Source organism: Cherax quadricarinatus, chromosome 46, assembly GCF_038502225.1.
Source record: "Cherax quadricarinatus isolate ZL_2023a chromosome 46, ASM3850222v1, whole genome shotgun sequence".
NCBI lineage: Eukaryota > Metazoa > Arthropoda > Malacostraca > Decapoda > Parastacidae > Cherax > Cherax quadricarinatus.
Genome location: NC_091337.1, coordinates 618,343 through 638,477, shown reverse-complemented (window position 1 = coordinate 638,477; position 20,135 = coordinate 618,343). Strand labels below are relative to the sequence as shown.

The following is a 20,135-nucleotide window of genomic DNA, read 5'->3' as shown; positions in this document are numbered from 1 at the left end:
CAGTTCACTAATAATAAGTGATCTTTGCGATCTTAGGTCAAAACAGATTATTATTATTATAATCAAAAGAAGAGGTGAAAACAGATAGTCTGGTTTCCACTGTGTGATCGTTCACCAACACTGCCAGAGCCATGATCAAGGCTCCTTCATCTCAGATGCTCTCTCTCTCTCTTTATTCGATGTCCTCACTAAGGTTCATCACATCTGCCACTACCTCAGACTTCGGCATATATTCATTCTTACTCGGAGCTGTATTTTCCCTAGCCAGGTTTTCTCTCGGGTTATTGCATCATAGTACAGCATGTCACAGTTCAGTATTGTCTTACAATCATTTAAGTCTACTGCTCAACGTGCAGTACTACAGACAGCTGGTGCTGATGTGTCCACCATCGGAGAACTAGCATAAATATTTTTTATCTAGTTTATGGCCGGTAGGGACATTTCCTTGGTATAATATGACTTGACCTTTGACTAGTACAAATATTTAATTATCACCCAAGAATTTTTATTTTTTTCTAGTTTATTTCTGGCAGGTGGCCCTTCTGCTTCCAAATCCAAATGAGAAATGAGATCCAACCCATCAATAATTTGGTTCATTATGATATGAAACTTGACACATTGTCCATGCATGGTGGCACTGTTGAGTCTCCTAGATCATAGTTGCTATGATTCATTCATGATCTGTCCGGTAATGTACATCGGTAATGTAGATCTTTTGTTTCACTTCTTGAACTCCATTATACTGAACATGGAGCGTAGTTGGCATTTAGTATTATGGGTCTGCACGTGATGTAAGACTGTTCTGTCTCACATTTAGGAAGATGCCTTTCCTTCACGTTGGGGCTACAAATACTGTAATGCACTCCAACAGCACCTGGCAAATCTAGTCATCAGTGTGTGTTTTTAATGATTCCAATTATTATTATTATTATAAAAAAGAAGCGCTAAGCCACAAGGGCTATACAGCTTAATGATTCCAAAATATGAGGAATAGCTCATTAGGATTCCATCTAGTGTTCCACTCGTGGTGCCCCATCCTCAGTAATATGTTACTTTTTTCTTCGTAATTCCTGTTAAATTACTCCAAGGATAAAAATGAAAACCTTTGATGCAGTAAGATATTTATTAATGCCCATATACACTGCATGTAACAGCACTAATAACAGTCACATATAAGCGTTTTTGAACTATGATTCCATACTATTACTAGTTCAAAAATATTCGTGGAAATGTTCATTGTTTGATGCTCCCACAACTTGATAAAGAAATATTTCCTTTGCATTACATTTTCGGCAGTTTCAGCTGTTTCTGGCCAAAGGAAAAACACATTAACCATCAAATGCTCACTAGCTGCCATTTAAGAAGGGCACAGACATCTAGTGGATAGACACATTTGCAATATAATGCGATTCTTTACTGAAAACGTTTCACAAATAAATCTGATTTGGTAAAGCCTAACGTGTAGTCGAAACTTTGCTAATAAAGGACCGCATTATACTGTACCTGTGTTTTTATCCATCGTGTTGGCATTTTGTTCCATTCCTTTCTATAGACATCCAGTGATGAAGCATCTAACCACATTCCAACATGACTTAAAAAGTCATTATATTCCCACCTCCAAAACACCTCATGTAACACGCGCACTCATGCTCCCACCACGATCCTAGTTCGCAGCCTTTCTACGAAAAAAATGCTGATTGCCGAACGCTGCCGCCAACTGCGCCTGCCGATGACGTTGCTGAGCCTGCTGAAGGCGCTGCTGTGCAGCTTGCTCATCCATGACCTTGGCAATGTACGCCACACTGGTGGTTAGTAAGATACCCAGAAGCAGCAACATCGACGACGAAAACAAAGATTGCAAAAGAGAGCTTATACCCTCGCGATCTATCGTCTGTTGAGTGCTAGTGACTGGTGTATCATCTGGAGTTTCACCAGGATCACTGAGGGGGTTGGGCTCCTCTTGTGTTGGAGTGGAAGTGGTCCTGTTGACTTCCGGCGGAGTCACCTTGAAGATTGGAGCTTCCATTTGCATGTTGCTCTGCTGTGGTGGCCTATAGTTCACAAAGTCACCGCCAAATGGATCGCTATGACTCACATGAGAGTCCTGATCCAGTTGTAGCGAATCTTGGTTTCTATCCGCCTGTGAAGAATTTGTATGTTTAACGCTGTCAAGTTTGTTAATGTGTCTGATGCTTGTCTCAACAATGTCAGCCACTGCTAAAGAGTTGAACTCTCCGATGGAATGGTTTAAAGGTGGTTGTGAGGAAAGCAGGGTGGTGTGAGCGGGGATTCCAAGTTGAAGTGCATTTTCGACATTGCTGGAGGCATGTGCCGCCTCAGGAATGCTAGTGGTAACCCCGTCAGATGTTTCCTCGATTATGGGAAAACCCTTCGATGGTACATAGTCACTAACAGTAACAGGAAGGCTGTTTTCCTGACTGTTGTTGCTTCCATGATGACCATGGTAGGTATCAGCAGATATGGTATTTACATGATAGGCGAAATTGTTATCAGTGGGTTGCAATGTGTAGCTGCTTTTGGAACCATGATTATGTGAACTATGTATACTATGACCATGCGCAATGGTAGGGCGGTCAGACAGGAGGGAGGCGTGAACATTGTGTTGATTGCTGATGCCGTCTGGCTCCACGTGTGATACTGGAGACAGGTGCGGGTGGCCGGGAAACAGGTGGAATAAGCTAGGTGGAAACGGTAAAGGCATTGGATTAAGGTGCTGGTAATGGTAGGGACGAACGGTGGTGGTGGACAGTACAGGAGCCTGCACCGCCATCACTAATGACACATCTGGTTTAATCTCTACTGGAAGACGTGATGTGATTTCTTCTTGATCCTGAGTCAGTTGTGTCCGGTTTAATAAGAGATTATTTTCTTGGTGCTCTGAATTAGGATGTGGTGCCTCAGTAGGAAGTAGTATCTGCTGTGTTGAACGACTGCGAACATTCAAATCCTTCTTTCGATAGTTACCGCCACTAAAATGGAGACGAACTGGGGCTTCTAACTCATTGCCGGCACTACTCTTTAGGATGCCGTCTTGTAAAGTCAAGTTTTCACTATTTTTTATGGAGACATTCCGAGTTGTAAGGTTTGGCAGCTTTGAACCCTTATCCGTGTAGTACTCGCCCATATGAGGAGCAATTGGGCTTTCCAGACTATTAAATCCTCCAACTAGCGTCTTCAGGTCCGGTGCCTTCAACTGTTCGTTATCCATTAGCATGTCTGAAGGAGGACCCTCAAGACTAGGGACGCGGGTGACGGGGTTCTCGCCATTGTTGTACACAGCTGGAATCCTGTCTTGTTTCTCTAGCAACGTCATTCTGGACGAGTGTTCATGGTTCATCTTCCACAGCTCCTCTAGAATTTGAGAGTCTTTCGGAATCATTTCGCCAACTCCAGTCTGGAGTGGTATACTCATTTGACTTTCCATAAGAAAGCTGGGAGGGAGCGCGTAAGGCCAGGCAAGTTCATTACCAGAGTTAGGGTGCAATGGATGAATTCCAGAATTAGTGTCAGTATCATCTACACCGTGATCCCCTTGGAATTTGGCATCTGTGACATTATATTTATTTTCGGAAAACACTGTGTTAAGTTCATCGTATTTTTTAAAGTTTTCATTATCATTCATAAGATAGTAATCTTCGTAAATGCCGTACTCCAAAGAAGCCATCGACTCTCCTTTTCTCATAAACTTAGTGGGGCTCAGGATCAGTTCTCCGTCTATTTCCTCGTAATAATCCTCATACCCAGAAGCACTCACTTCGTTCTCGAATGTAGACGCTTTGTTGATGGCATACCGGACGGCTTCTTCAGAACGAAAGGCAGAATTATCATTGAGGATTTTATCAGCCTTTGGAAATTCACTTATGGGAAACACACTGCTAGGGGAATTATTGGTAATTACGGTGGTAAATGCTTCCGTAGAACTGGAAGACTTGGTATGATTAATCCAAGTGACAAGACTAGGTTTAGTGCTGCTATAGGATGTCTCTGTCCCAAGTGAGTGAAACACTGCATCATCGATGGGAATCACGGTAGTATCTACCAATTTATTTTGTGCCTTCTCTCGGAAAGTTGCTTCAGGATAAAATATATTATTAATGTAAATACCAGATGGCTTGTAGCTATCATTCATGTCTAGTTGAGCTGCAGGTACTTCAGGACTTGTTTCTACTAAATGCCAGGGTTTGTACACATTTTCATCCAATTGTCTATGGATTTCATGAGATCCTAAATGTCCGTTACTATATATAATTTCCAGAGAAGTAGTTTGTTCTGGAGTCAACATAGAGCCATCGGAGATGAACTGGTTCTGAATTTCTTGTGATAAACTCGAGTATAGTCTCTCATTTGTTTTCATTATATTTTGTTTACTTGTATTCTTAGAAAGACTGTCAGTTACAGAGGCAGATGTAGCGGGTATGATGTTGGCATCAGAGTTAGTAGCTATGATGCTCATATGAGAATTTTGCAGTGTATCGTTGATCAGCTTGCCGCTGGAAACAGAAACGTGAGCCACGGCAGCCAATTTTTGCCTCATATAATCTACTTCTGGATCCTTCAGCTCACCTTTGAACGCTTCATTCCACGTGAATTCGTTCGGGAACACAGGTAGGTGGTTCATCGTTTCGGAGGAACTGTTCAGAGTGTTCCAGATGTGTGGATGGCTGCCGATGATGCTCTGAATGGTTCCGGTGTCCTGAATGACGGAATGTGAGCCATAGTGGCGGGTGAGGGATGCCGCCAGCTGCTGGGTAACGGTCGGGTCGGGAGAGTTTAACACAATGTAGTCAGGATGGTCACCTCTCTGTTTGCGTGTGAGATCTTCAATCAAGCTCTGAACCATGGACAAAACGTCCCGTGTGTTGCTTCCAACGCTGTGGTCGACGAGGACACCATGGGTGTTGCCTGGACTTTCCTTACTCTGGCTAATTTTGTTTCTCTTTCCGTCATCTCTATTTGAGTAAGTGATTTGCTGGATCTTACTGTCACTCTCACTGCTTATATCATCGGTGTAAGCATTTCTATAATTATATGGTATAGTTTCACTGTTAACCTCATAAGTCTCTGCTCCATCATCTACAGCTTCACCAGCAAGTACTGTCGTACGCTCTCCTTCAGCAGCAGTCACGTCATCGGAGCCTTCCGAAGGGTCACTTACATTTACCAAACTGACTTTGCGAGGAAGGTAGCCATGACTGGGTGTAGATAGTGGCAGCAACAGTAGTAGTGAAGGTGATCCAGCCACTTGGTGCAGCGGAGTTCCCGGCCCAGCGTTACCCTTACTTTGAAGTGGCCGCCACACACAAACAACCACACACATCTGGAAATACATTTAAGATGAATGCTATGAAAACCACACACACACACACACACATCACACATCTGGTAACAAAATATTTGAGTAACCCCAAACATATAGTAATTTTTAAGGCAATTAAAACGGTTAGATATAATTGAAAGTAATGATACTGTTCGATGTTCAACGGTCTCGTAGATACAAAATTGCTGTCAATTAAAACTGCTCCAGTCATCTCGTTGACTGTTACGGAGTAACTGTATCCTCTTCCACACACTAAACAGTAAATACTCGATTGATTATAGCTTACGAAACCTGTTTATGACACTCATGGACAATAAAGTATTAATATCATTGTTAGTAGTACATAGCCGTAATATTACTGGTGCAAGTATTATAGCAGCAAAAACCTCTCAAGTTGCCCTGATGTCGGTGAGGGGCTCTTGATCCAATAAAATGAACGTGCTTTTCCCTTCCTGGGAATAATCTAGATTTCCTCCCATTCTCCTTGAACGGTATGACCCTTAGGGTCTGGTTCTTCCTGATAATAATAATGATAATAGCAAAACTAATAACGTTAGTAATATAGCAACAAACGTTCTGACATGAAGTGTACAATTACTCGCTTCCGGTAATATGTATTATATTAAAAAGCGCTAAACCCGCATGGATCACCCATCGATCTCAGGCTTGCAGTAACATCCATCAGACAGTTTGGCGAGTATTTTTAACATTTCATAATTTCCCAACAACTAAAACACTCAGGGGCCAATCCCCGGGAGAGACGGATAGGGAAAGTCTCCTAGAATATGCTGCCTCTGGCCATGTAGCTGTAAATAAATACCTGGGAGGAAGTGAACTGCTGCAGGTAACATCCTGGAGGGTAGAGCATCTCAGGATCTCAGAAGGAAATAATTATTATAACCAAAAGGAAGCGCTAAACAGAAGGAAATAAGCCATATTGCTTGAGTAATTGTGGCTTGTTGTAACCATTCGAGGTTGACAATGAGAAGAAAAACTTTTTTTCTTTCGCAGTGGCAAAAATTATAACTGTATATGTCACCTTTTCTCTCAGCACAAGAGTGGATATTAAGAGTGTAAAAAGGGGCAGACAGTAATCCTGAAAAGACAGGTCCGAGTTGAGGGGCAACTCCCGCAGACACAACTTAGTGAATACACCAACTGATTACAGGCACATGAAATTTTATGACGCAAGTTCACATTATTATTACTTATTGGAATATTCACGGAGAAATGATAAACCCGTAGGGGTAGTACAACGCTTAAGGAATAAATAATAATGGTCCATCCAAGGAGCTCCTCTTGGAGCTCAGTGTTTCACACCTTTCTGACCATCACAGTTATAAACGAAGAGTAGGTTTCAGGTTGACTAGTTGAGGCTTCCACACTCCTGGTGCTGCATACTGAAGGTGAGGCTTCTACACAGGTGCTGCATACTGAAGGTGAGGCTTCTCCACTCCTGGTGCTGCATACTGAAGGTGAGGCTTCTCCACTCCTGGTGCTGCATACTGAAGGTGAGGCTTCTACACTGGTGCTGCATACTGAAGGTGAGGCTTCTACACTCCTGGTGCTGCATACTGAAGGTGAGGCTTCTACACTGGTGCTGCATACTGAAGGTGAGGCTTCTACACTGGTGCTGCATACTGAAGGTGAGACTTCTACACTGGTGCTGCATACTGAAGGTGAGGCTTCTACACTGGTGCCGCTTACTGAAGGTGAGGCTTCTACACTGGTGCTGCATACTGAAGGTGAGGCTTCTACACTGGTGCTGCATACTGAAGGTGAGGCTTCTACACTGGTGCTGCATACTGAAGGTGAGACTTCTACACTGGTGCTGCATACTGAAGGTGAGGCTTCTACACTGGTGCTGCTTACTGAAGGTGAGGCTTCTACACTGGTGCTGCATACTGAAGGTGAGGCTTCTACACTGGTGCTGCATACTGAAGGTGAGGCTTCTACACTGGTGCTGCATACTGAAGGTGAGGCTTCTACACTGGTGCTGCATACTGAAGGTGAGGCTTCTACACTGGTGCTGCATACTGAAGGTGAGGCTTCTACACTGGTGCTGCATACTGGTGAGACTTCTACACTGGTGCTGCATACTGAAGGTGAGACTTCTACACTGGTGCTGCATACTGGTGAGACTTCTACACTGGTGCTGCATACTGGTGAGACTTCTACACTGGTGCTGCATACTCAGCAATATTATTATTATAATCAAGGGGAAGCGCTAAACCCGGAGGATTATACAGCGCCTGGGGGGAGGATGTGAAAGGCATTCAGGCTTAATTCGGGGAACTGGAGCACAGATCCAATTCCCTAAATCAAGAGCCCCTCACCAACATCAAGGAACCTTCCTTGAGGGGATACTCAGCAATAATTTTCACGTAAGAACTCAACATTCCTCTTGATAATTTCCCTACAATAATATTACGGTACTCTTGGCCAGTAAGTTTTTCCGGTATCATCCCTACTTGGAAACTTTTTTCTACGGTTTTATCTGGTAAATTATATGGAACCTGACCTAAGATAACCCAATGAAATGCGACATAGTTTCCATTGGGGGTTTGTTTATTTTTGTATTTATATGAAAATAACAATCTGGAAATTACCATTGAAGGTCACGACACTAGTCTTCAATAAATTTATGGCTATTAATTAATCACTCGCGCAAATTTACACAAGTCATATTGATTTAATTACTCAAAATAAACTTCATTAACTTGAATAAAAGAAAATCCAGATAATCACAAGGCGTTGGCTATTAGATGTATCCGATTTTGAAAATTAATATATCGCTCTTGTACTCATGAAATTAAGTTTGTGGAGTCCAAATCTAGAGCAAGAAAAACTGAAAAAATTGAATTTTGATATTGACTGCATATACGTAGTTACATTATACCTGTGGAAAATACTGTACATATTTTCCAGAAATTCAGTATTTATATGTAAATAGATGGCCATACTGTATTTAATAATATTTGTCATAGAAAACGGAAAGCCTGCGTCTGCGCAGACGAGAATGGCCATCTTGGTTTTTGAATTTGTATTAGAAACGTTGGTGAATGGGGAAGAATTTTTCGTGCTCTAGAGGTTAAAATTGTGCTGACACCTCTCAAATAGGAGGCGAAATTGGTGGATATGCATTCCTGCATAACTTGAGATATCAGGCGACTGGACACCTTTCCAGGAGCCTCAGATAAGCTCTCTAGATTTGTGTATAATTCTGGCCAGCATTATTTTCATACATTTAGTTAGAGTGAGGTTTTCTGAGTATGATACACATTAATCTCCAGTCAAATTGGCGAGTGATATTAAGATATATTTTCCTTCTGTTATGTAATTGTGTATATATATATAACCATTCATTATTTTTAATATAGTCCACAAATTTATATATTTACCAGTATTCCTGGTGTATGTATATTTCATTTAATTAATAGGTCCAGTAAGGCCTGAGCTTGCTACCATCTGCAGCTCATAAGGCTGCCATCCCCACGAGCCCCTTCGAGGCGGGGTAGATGGCAGACCAGAGGCCTAGCTTCTCCCTACGAGCCCCGTGAGGGCGGGGAATGTGGCTAGGCCTGGGGACACTTGGTCCCAAAGATGAGGAGGTACTTGTCCCTCCTCCCATGGGAGACTTAAGTCTCGAGACACTCCCCAGATAGGGAGCCAAGGCCGGGTCACCACTACTTGGAAAAGACCCGGGCCGGGAGAATACCGGCGAATAAAAAAAAAATAGGTCCAGAGCAACTTGTGGATATGACAGTGGTAGGTATCGAAGGGGGACATTTTTTGCGACCTAGGTGTCCCAAATTCCTACTTGTCTATGTAACATTGATAAATAATAATTATCTTTGTTATCATTTACTGTTATGTACATAATTAGTTACATTCAGATAAATGCAATTTTCCACAATACCCGCTAAACTACATTATTATTTTATTACTTTCATAAAGGAGTGCTAAACTCGGAGGGGCCATACGGCGCCATGAGGAGTGGGAGACAATCAGGATCGTTCCAAGAAAGCGGGTCTGGCATAATTCCTTGTTTTAAGAATACCTCACCGGCGTCAAGGAACCTCTTTGGAGAGGTCGCTAGGTTACAAACTTCAATTTAGTGAGACTCTGAACAGCATAACGGAGAAATATCGAGCACAAACTGTACATATAAAAAAAAAAATTCCAGCGCACTTTACCACTCTCAATAAAAGCGTCATGCTGAGTATGGAGTGTCCTTGCTCATGTCAGGGGAGTCTCTCATGTCAAGGGGAATTTCACTCAACGTCAGGTTAGCTTCACTCATGCCAGGTGAGCTCCTCACCTCAGCACGTCTCGTCACAGACTGAAGAAGTTACTCACTGAGATCATAACATGGCCGTTCACTCCAAGACAAAACAAAACAAAAATTGCTAACAGGCACAGAAGAGACACTACCTTTCTTGCTAGTTGTGTTCCTTTGATTTAGTTGTGCAATGTGATATTGCATAAACACACTAAAGCTGCAACTCTCTCTCGAATATCCAGAATTTATATTTTTAATAAACTACTACAAAACTCAGGTATGTGTAGGCTACTATGGCACCATAGACGGGTGTCATGGTGTAGTGGTGGTACAAACGTAACCTACACACATACTGTAATAGTCTCTAGGTCACAGTGTAGCGGTAAACCATAAGTTGTTCTTAGTCTCCTGGGAATCTCTAACACTAAGCTACAACTGAAGCAGCTACACCAGGCTAACAGGAACCCTCTTGGAAACATTTCTTTCCATCGAGTTTTCTGGGTATATCTGTAGTTCAGTCATCATCTGTTACTTTTGCATGCCTATAACGTAATCACTATTTATTGTGAATATAATGCACCCTCCTATGTGATGGTAAATGATCTCTTGTAAATACAAAATGGGTAAAAAAAACTCCAGACTTACTGTAAGGATTTAAATATTGTGTTAATGATATCTACATACTGTAGTTCTCATGACGATACAGTAAAACAAGATGTCAGAAACGTAAGTCAGTGGTGTTGATAGACAAATATAGTGAGCTATACCATAACCTATTTTGTCTGTTATTTATGATGTTAAGATTATGTTTATTGTACTTCTAGGCTACACGCGCGCGCGCACACACACACACACATCCAACATTCAAGACATTAACTTCGTAAGCACAAAGTAATGTCAAGCCTTATATGTACACACAAAAATAACCACAGGGGAAGTTGAATGATAGCTATCATTCAATTCCCCCTACTTTCCAAAGTGATGACATTCTCATATATAAATTTTCCGTGTAATAGGCCATTTTGTAAGACGGTAATGCCTATATAATAGTAACTCCAGCTCAGCTGTCGCTACTGATCTCATAGTGGAAGACGTAAAGATACACTCATCGCCCTACTGAAGTCTCTCAGTTCAGTCTGAGAAATTTCGTTACATAATTCATGAAAACCAACCTTTGTGATGAAATATGTCAACAAAACATGTCTAGCTCATGCTTCCACTATGTAACTCTCATACAGAATAAGGTGGCCGCTCACTACGGATGTTCCCACCATATATTATAATCATACAACTTTTGTGAACAACATAATAGCCACACACTACGTGTGTTCCTACCATGTAACTCATAAAAAACAAGGTAGCAGCACATTTCATATTGGGAACATGTGTGTGTGTTCTCTGTCTTGTATATATAAAATAGGGTAGTCGCACAATGCAGCTGCTCCCATTAACTCATGTAGAATAGGGTAGCGGATGTACTAGGTTTTGACCCATTTTTTTTAACTTGGCTCAGTGACTGGCCATAACGTCCTACCTAAATCCTCGAGTTGCTGTTCATTTGGTTGATGTCCATACTTTTACCTCTGATTATTGTATCATCATACTCTCCATTAAATACTAAAATGTTTATGTCGTTTTTTAAAGTGCCGAAAATGAGCCACAGATAGAGGACACAGTGGGAAAGCCTGAACTGGAGGAAGGTGACACTTCTACACCGTTACTTCCACCACTCCCACTAACATGCCTCCTTCCACCCCACACCCTCTTGCTCTGCTTGCTCTTTCCAGTCACAAATGGTGCGGACTTACCTGTACTCACCTATTTGTGGTTGCAGAGGTCGGGTTGCAGCTCCTCACCCTGCCTCTTCACTGGTCGTTACTGGGTTCATTTCCTCCTAGCCTCATGGGCCCTGTCGTATCTGCTTTTACAACGGTGTACAGATCTTGCCTCTTCCTCTTCGTTACTCATCTAATTTGTGTTCGCGTGGATTGTGCTTCAGCTCTTTGGTCTCCATAGATCATCTCGTGTGTTCTTTCATGGAAGTTTTTACACTAAACGATGGCTGAGTCTCCTGCCGCCTGGCTACCTTGCACTTTCATTATCTTCACTATCACGCTGTCTCTGTGGCATATTTATACTATTAATTTATGTTTGTCCCTTCTATTTCCGTTCAGTCGCACTGTTTCTATCTAGTATGTTTATACATTCTGAGGCAGTGGAAAACCTTCGTGTACAAAAATTATTATTGACCCTATTGAATAGATGTGTACATTGCCTCGCATCATGGAGGTATTGCAGATATTGCATTAATGAGGAAAAATTCTCTGATACAGTTTGCTCTATGGTGGGCCAGGGTAGAGCAACTGCTGACTAATCATTAAATTAAACACCATTATCGATTTCACAACGCTGGGTGAGCAGTTTGTTGGTAGTATTCGGATAATGCGCTTAAATTTATCATCCCGTACGATTCATATCACCAAATGTTTATTATATTTATATGTAGCGCTAAACTGGCGTGGGTCATTCAGCGCCAGGAATGGTTGAGGATCGAGCCTCCGTCCTGCGATCGCTCCACTCTCCCAGCTACACCTCGTATATTATAGCTAATACCTGTGTGAAGTAATACAAACACGTTTATGGATACGCTTGTGAGTTACTACTACACCCTAGGACACAGCATTGGGTTTCGTTGGTTGACGTTACCCAATAAATCTTTTTATTGTCATTTCTTTTTCTACCATCCATACGCCCGCCTTGCTCTGTTGAAGAGTCGCTAATGAGAGTGGGAAAAGACAGAAAAATAGGGCAGCGGATGAGTGTAGTAGCAGTAGTAAGGGTGTAATGATGGAGGAGTGTGAGGTTGAGGGTGGTGGGTGTGATAGAGCGTGAGGATAGAGGGTATGGGTGGCGAGTGTGGTGATGGAAGCGTGAGGGTGGTAGGTGTTGGTGACAAGTGTGATAACGGAGTGTGAGGATTGTGGGTATGGGTAGCGAGTGTGGTGATGGAATTTGAGGGTGGTGGACGAGGATACAGAGGATCAGGTGTGAGACAGTGAGTAACGTTAGAGTAGTTTCCTCATTCCCTTGGGCAATGCACTCAGATCATGAACCAGAGGTCGCTGCTGCCTTGGACCTCCACAGACCAGCGAGTACCTCACTTTCACATCACCTTAGACACTACATTTTGCTGCATCCCGGCCGAAGTGCCAGCACCACTACGGGGTCATTTTATGGCGAATAAGCTAGGAACAACAACGGGGTGGTACAGACATTAGCGCCTTGGACAAACACAACCCACAATCTTCACCAGGCCTCAGGAAATCCTAAGGTGTGTATATAAAAAAAAACAGCTTTGTGTCCAGGATCTTCATTTATGCATCACTGAGTATACATGAAAATGACTCGTGCAACGAGTGGGTGGCTAAGCTATATAGTATGAGGCCATTTGCTGGTCTTGCTGTGAACGTAGCCACTTGTTATTCAAGATTCGTACCAGTAGAATATGTTTTTTTTTCTACTTTTTAAATCTAGTCATGACAGTAGAGTGAAGTAGAATTCTGTTACAATAACCGCTTGAAGATGACGCTTATCTTAATAATTTTATACTTTTACTTTGTGGAGGTCTGGTCACAGACCGGGCCGCGGGGGCGTTGACCCCCGGAACTCTCTCCAGGTAAACTCCAGGTAAACAAACACAGTGCTCACTGAGACAAAAAGACCATAAGTAAGTAAGTAAGTAAGTAAATTTATTCAGGTATACACAATACAGTTACATAGAATTATCATACATAGCAGCATATGTGTAGAGAACCTAGGATAACCCAAAAAAGTCAGAGTGACTTATTTCCATTGGGGTCCTTTATGAGAGGATTACAGGTATCTATATACCTTCCACTTGGGGCCTGCAGTGAGGATATCGTTAAACATTTTACTTAGGTTGAGTAACAACGGGAGCTGCAAAAGTTTCGCTCCAGGAAAGCTGGAGTTTTTATTACTATTATTACAGGCAGTAGCGTGCGTGGCCGCTGGAACTGGTCGCCCTTCCAGCTACGGTACTAGAGTTCTTCCTCGATCCTTTCCTTGGTGTCAGGAAGACGAGGAGTGATCTTGATAGGTATAACTGGGGCCTGAGAGGTGTGATAGACGAAGCTGACGTGTGGAGTATGGTAGAGGAAACACTGAAGAAAGGGAAGAGATACAGGACGATCCAACCCATGATATTCAGGAACTTTATCAGTCTCTGTGTTGAAAGTTTCCGAGTTCCCTGACACTTGTTGGGCAAGTTAGAATGCTTTAGAAATTCAGTCAACCCCTTCAAGGGATTGGAGGGGCGGGGTGCCGTAATGCTAGCGAAGGCCTCTTGATTTTAGGAATTAAAGGTACTTTCTCCTTTCTTATATCAACCCTGGTTACCTCTTATTTCTCAGGCGCAACATGACCCTTAACAGGTTTAGGCTCTTCACGAATATAATAATAATAATAATAATAATAATAATAATAATAATAATAATAATAATAATAATAATAATAATAATAATAATAATAATAATATTATTATTATTATTATAATAATAATAATAATAATAATAATAATAATAATAATTATTATTATTATTATTATTATTATTATAAGAAGAAGAAGGAGAAAGTAGAGATGTTGGAGAGAGAGACAAGGTACTGGCTCTGACCCATGACATTCAAGACCGCCTTTATCAAAGACTTGGACGTTCGTCACGCGAATGTAAAAAAATGCACCATTTTTAACGTGAGCCCCAGTTTATAGAAGGATCTAAGGTTCTTGGGTTATCCTTGATTATTAATTGTCGTTCACAATCCCGTCAGGATCTTCTTCAGACATAACAAAAATATAAATAGAGGAGGTAGAGCCCATTTTGTGCAGATTCCTTCGCACAAAATGCATCACAAAAATGTTGAGTTATACAGTACACATACTCTCAAGGTAGGAGTTGATTAAAACAGCGCCTTTGCTATGAAAATAACGCTAATTGCTAAGTAGGGAGTCATTCACGACATTGTACACCGTGTACGTCAAGCCCATACTGGAGTATGCGGCACCGGTATAGAGCCCTCACCTGGTCAAGCATGTCAAGAAATTAGAGAAAGTGCAAAGGTTTGCAACAAGAGTAATCCCGGAGCTAAGGGGTATGTCCTACAAGGACACTGAAGGAAAGGAGGGATGAGGGGACATGATAACGACGTATAAAATACTGAGAGGACTTGAGACAAGGTGGACAAGGACGGAATGTTTCAGAGATGGGACACAGGAACAAGGGGCCATAACTGAAAGTTGAAAAGTGTCAGGGGCCCGAGACTGTTCAACTGCCTCCCAGCATACATAAGGGGGATTACCAACAGACCCCTGGCAGTCTTTAAGCTGGCACTGGACAAGCACCTAAAGTCGGTTCCTGACCAGCCGGGCTGTGGCTCGTACGTTGGTTTGCGTGCAGCCAGCAGCAGCAGCCTGGTTGATCAGGCTCTGATCCACCAGGAGGCCTGGTCACAGACCGGGCCGCGGGGGCGTTGACCCCCGGAACTCTCTCCAGGTAAACTCCAGGAAGTATTTCTTCGGCATTAGAGATGTCAGGGAGTGGAACAATCTGGAGAGTGATGTAGTGGAGGCAGGATCTATACATAACAGGGAGTAGACCTAGTAGCGACCAGCGAAGAAGCGGGGCCAAGAACTGTGACTCGATCCCTGCAACCACAAATATGTGCAGACACACACACACACACACACTGTATATCTTGCTTAAGTCTACTTACATGCACTATATAATCCACGTGCAGGTAATCTAACATGCTTAATCGTTCATTAACCTTATAACGTGCTAAATCGAAAGAATATTTAAAACCCAAGCAATCCCTGGACTCATTATGCTCCTCTGCAATCTTTCGACTGTTTTCCTGTTTTCGTCATGTACAACTGTAGACGAAGGGTGAACTCCATCCTCAATACTGTGAGAAATCATGTTGGGGAATTTTCACAAGCACCATCCTGAATTAACATTCTATCCACATAACTGGGGAGAACTCTTGAAACAAGAAAAATGATAACTTACTGATATTGATGTACCTCGGAGACAAATGGGACTTTAGGAACAATGGATCGCAATGATATCCCTCCTTCGGTGCCCACCGTCTCAGCTCCTCAAATCACTTCCGAACATTAGAGTAAGGAACACATGGTTCCTGAATATGTATTATGAAAATTTAAGCCAGTAAACCTGGTTAATTTAGTGGACTGTATGATTAGGAAAAAGGTTAGGTGACTTAAGTGATCTATTTATCCTAATAATTATACGTTATTTACACCATTTCAGATGCATAAAGAACATACCTTACCAAATTATGGTCTTGGTGATGCATCCTAACGCCTAACAGGAAGGCAAACTAATTTTGGCCAATAACTAGCTACCTTACCTGTTGTGTGGTTTTATACCAATTATAAAGAGGCAAAATTAAACTATTGTAATACACACGGTGATCCATGTCTTCACACAGCTACTACCACGTTTCGTTTTTTTCATCATTATTCTGACAGTTATATTACATATACAACACTCAGGTTATAAACAACCAAGAGGTGTGGTCCTCCCTGGCGACAGTGTAGAACAATATGTCAGGTGCACTGGGAAAGAGCAACATCTAGCTGGCTATTGTGGCTATCTCCTGCATAAGTAAGTAAGTAAATTTATTCAGGTATACACAATACAGTTACATAGAATTATCATACATAGCAGCATATGTGTAGAGAACCTAGGATAACCCAAAAAAGTCAGACAGAGTGACTTATTTCCATTGGGGTCCTTTTACCTTATTATTATAATATAAAGGTTATAATATTTTCTTATTATTCTATAATGAAGATAACATCTTATTATCATACTAAAAAGACTATCTACTACACGAGGGTCATTACGACTATCTACAATACGAGGGTCATTACTAGGGATAAGGTAAAATTTACACGTATTTTAGCTAAAAAATAGAAAATCATTCCCCTCCCTTTCTGTTGCTTCATTCATCAGACACTTTTTGGCAGTCTTCTTGAACTGGTTCAAGCTATGACTGGCCTTGACATTTGTGGGTAGTCTGTTCCATTCCTTTATTGCTGTACAATAAAAGGTGTTTGAAGCCTGGCCTCTGACTGTGGGTACTACAAAGTTGTGCTCTCTCCCCCTAGTACTATGATTGCTTTGGTTCCCAACCTTGACAAAATTGACAGCAAGATATTCTGGACACTGTTCGTGAGCAATTTTATAAACATGATTTAGCTTCAGTTGTTTTACTCTGTCTTCAACATTCAGCATATCCAACTGCCGTAATTCATCCTGGCCTACATGTTCTCTTGGTCCCAGCCCCAGGATGAATCTTACGATTTTGTTCTGGGTGATTTGCAGTCTATCTTTCAGTTTTTTTGTCAAGGCAGAGTACCATGAAGAGCAAGCGTAATCCATATGGCATTGTATAAGGGCTAGACATAGGGTCCTGCGAGCCTCAGTAGGTAGACACTGTGCTTGTCTATACAGGAACTTCAGTCTGGCATTCGCTTTCTTTACTACACTGTTCCCTATCAATTCTCCTGACATGCATCAAGGAACTCACTAGCAAGTGGCTCTTTACTCACCAGTTTCCACCGCAGGGCTTTGTACAAACCTTTATGGTCACTGCATAAACAAATACGTTGGAGAATAGGTAGTCTGTCCACTAACTAACACAAATATACACATAGCTGGGATGACATGAGTAATGGTTGTCTACAGGAAGAGAGGGATACCCGATGAGTTGGCTGGTTGCAGGGATGATCACTGCTGAGCAGATATTACCAGTGGCTGATGTCTGGAAGCCTCTCTGGGTGCTATATCACAGTCACACGAAAGGCAGGAACTTACAATATTCCACGATAACAGAACAAGCACTGCTTCCCCCATCACCAGATACAGCCGTCAGGTGACGCCACCAAACCTGAACCTCACTGCCACTCATTAAGCCTTCCAGATCATTTTATGTTCGTGTTTTCCTATTCATATGTACATTTGGAGCGACCAAGGCTCCAGGACCAAAATGTTTCCATTAAATATCTCACGGTGTTTGTATCTTGTCTTTTCCAGCTACTTACCAGTGTCACTCACTTTCATTACCAGTGTTCAGTATAAACACTGGGAGATGAACATCTTTCCGTGAACATAACCTTAACACCTGTATACTAACAAAGTATTTTTGAATCCCTTAAATAGGAATTAAAACTGTTAGTGTATATATGTAGTATAAGTTACATGTTCCCTCTATCGTGCTACCGTAGTCACTGGTCAATATAAAACAATGAAAATTTGCCATTAGGTGAGAAGATAAATAAAACTTATTTGCATTTAGGCGACTTTTAACTCCATTAACATCATACATGATAATGTATGTTTCATAACCTGTATCAATATAGAGTAAGAAATAGTATTAGTCTGCCCGAAATTCCTAGGCATACCTAGGCATACGAGTGGCCTTCTTTGTAATAAGTATTTTATTTTATAAATATTTTATAATGTGTAAACCACACATTGTAATCTATACAGAGAAATGAACATTTGAATTTGAATTTGAGTGAAGTAAACCATACCACGGACGGGGATAGAACCCGCGATCAGAGAGTCTCAAAACTCCGGGTTCTATCCCCGTCCGTGGTATGATTTGTTTGCAATCGTGTCATTACGATTTCGTGAGTCATGTTGAGTGAAGTGTGTTGAACAAAAAAAAAGAATAGTTAGTCATAAAGAATAAACGTTTTCTTTTAATATGAAGAAAATGAAAAGGCCTGTAAGAGAAACTCATGAAACTTGCTTATGGACTATGTGATACATAATAGATGAAGAAATTATCTCAATTTTCTCAATGTTTCAACCCATACCAGGGGACTGAACCATGAACACTCAATGTGAGGCGAGTGCGTTGCTAACCGAGCCACGGACACGGTTAGGTTAGGCTTATTTTTATGTTCCATAAACAATGTAAACTAACGGAACTTAGTGCACCTAAAGTAACATTTGTCTGACTTTTTTGGGTTATCCTAGGTAATTTACATTATGTATGACGATCGCACTTACATATACCGGTGCCTAAATAAATTTACTTACTAACCTTACCTAGGTAGTTGTTAAACTTAGTATATTACTGAAACACCTGGTTCTGGAATTTGTATTGATAAAGCCACTGGATGGCGAAACGTCTACAGTAAAGATACCCAGATGTTGCAAATGATTAAAATGTCTTATAATTCAGATAATCTATACTTAAACAATTCATAGTCTAGTAGTTTTAAGTAGCTTTAAGTTATTTTTACATTACCCCAAAATGTTCATCTGAGCCAGGGACCAGATTCTAAGGGGTTTAGAGCTTGTTTACGATTAAACTTAACATATAAATAAATTTAAACATGTCCCTGCAGGAAATGAAAAAAATAACAGTTATTTCAACTATTTCCATTTGCTTTTTTTGTACTAATTTTGTATCAAATTATGAAAAAGAGTTCGACACGTTTAGTTGATTTTATTCCACGTAAAGAAAATAAGAGAAATTTTAAGCTCAGCCAATGAAACAAATTGCTGTGGTGTTACAAATTACTCATCACTTTCGTATTTTCTACTCGAGTTATGTACATCCACACACGCGTACGATGTGTCGTGAGTATATCTGGTATGGTTCACTGGTGCGTATATCGGGCATGGTTCACTGGTGCGTATATCGGGCATGGTTCACTAGTGCGTATATCTGGCATGGTTCACTAGTGCGTATATCTGGTATGGTTCGCTGGTGTGTATATCTGGCATGGTTCACTAGTGCGTATATCTGGTATGGTTCACTGGTGCGTATATCTGGTATGGTTCACTGGTGCGTATATCTGGTATGGTTCACTGGTGCGTATATCTGGTATGGTTCACTAGTGCGTATATCTGGTATGGTTCACTGGTGTGTATATCTGGCATGGTTCACTAGTGCGTATATCTGGTATGGTTCACTGGTGCGTATATCTGGTATGGTTCGCTGGTGTGTATATCTGGTATGGTTCGCTGGTGTGTATATCTGGTATGGTTCGCTGGTGTGTATATCTGGTATGGTTCGCTGGTGTGTATATCTGGTATGGTTCGCTGGTGTGTATATCTGGTATGGTTCGCTGGTGTGTATATCTGGTATGGTTCGCTGGTGTGTATATCTGGTATGGTTCGCTGGTGTGTATATCTGGTATGGTTCGCTGATGTGTATATCTGGTATGGTTTGCTGGTGTGTATACTTCTTTTTGGGTCCTTGCAATCTCCTTCAACGTTAAATCTTTAGTTTTCTTGACTCTCATTGCTTTTTCCAACATTCTTGTGACGTTTAGAACTGTATTTGTGTATACCTGAATAAACTTACTTACTTATTTACTTAGAAACTGTAGACGAAAATCTGACTGGTGATGATGTGATGTATGGCGAGGAAATAGTGTGTCATGTATTAGTTGTA

The 20,135-nt window shown here is 41.4% G+C and overlaps 1 protein-coding gene across 4 annotated transcripts; it reads right to left on the bottom strand.

Annotated features, from left to right (window-relative positions):
- Window positions 1-1,115: 1,115 nt before the first annotated feature.
- LOC128696655 (uncharacterized) lies at window positions 1,116-17,493 on the bottom strand. 4 transcript variants are annotated; one of them, XM_070094423.1, is made up of 2 exons: window positions 17,422-17,493; window positions 1,116-5,338 (listed from the first exon to the last, which is right to left on the bottom strand). In XM_070094423.1, exon 2 carries the CDS (start codon window positions 5,336-5,338, stop codon window positions 1,664-1,666), a length of 3,675 nt encoding a protein of 1,224 aa, XP_069950524.1. In that variant the 5' UTR covers window positions 17,422-17,493; the 3' UTR covers window positions 1,116-1,663. The 4 variants fall into 4 exon arrangements, with proteins under 4 accessions (XP_069950524.1, XP_069950523.1, XP_069950521.1 ...); XM_070094422.1 differs by lacking the exon at window positions 17,422-17,493 and adding an exon at window positions 11,429-11,836; XM_070094420.1 differs by lacking the exon at window positions 17,422-17,493 and adding an exon at window positions 11,439-11,836.
- Window positions 17,494-20,135: the final 2,642 nt, after the last annotated feature.

Coding starts and splice junctions, on each gene's coding strand:
- LOC128696655 (XM_053787981.2), bottom strand. CDS start 9,555: ATGACGCTTTTATTGAGAGTG. Junction 5,339..9,534: donor TGACGCTTTTATTGAGAGTG/GTAAAGTGCGCT, acceptor ATGTATTTCCAG/ATGTGTGTGGTTGTTTGTGT.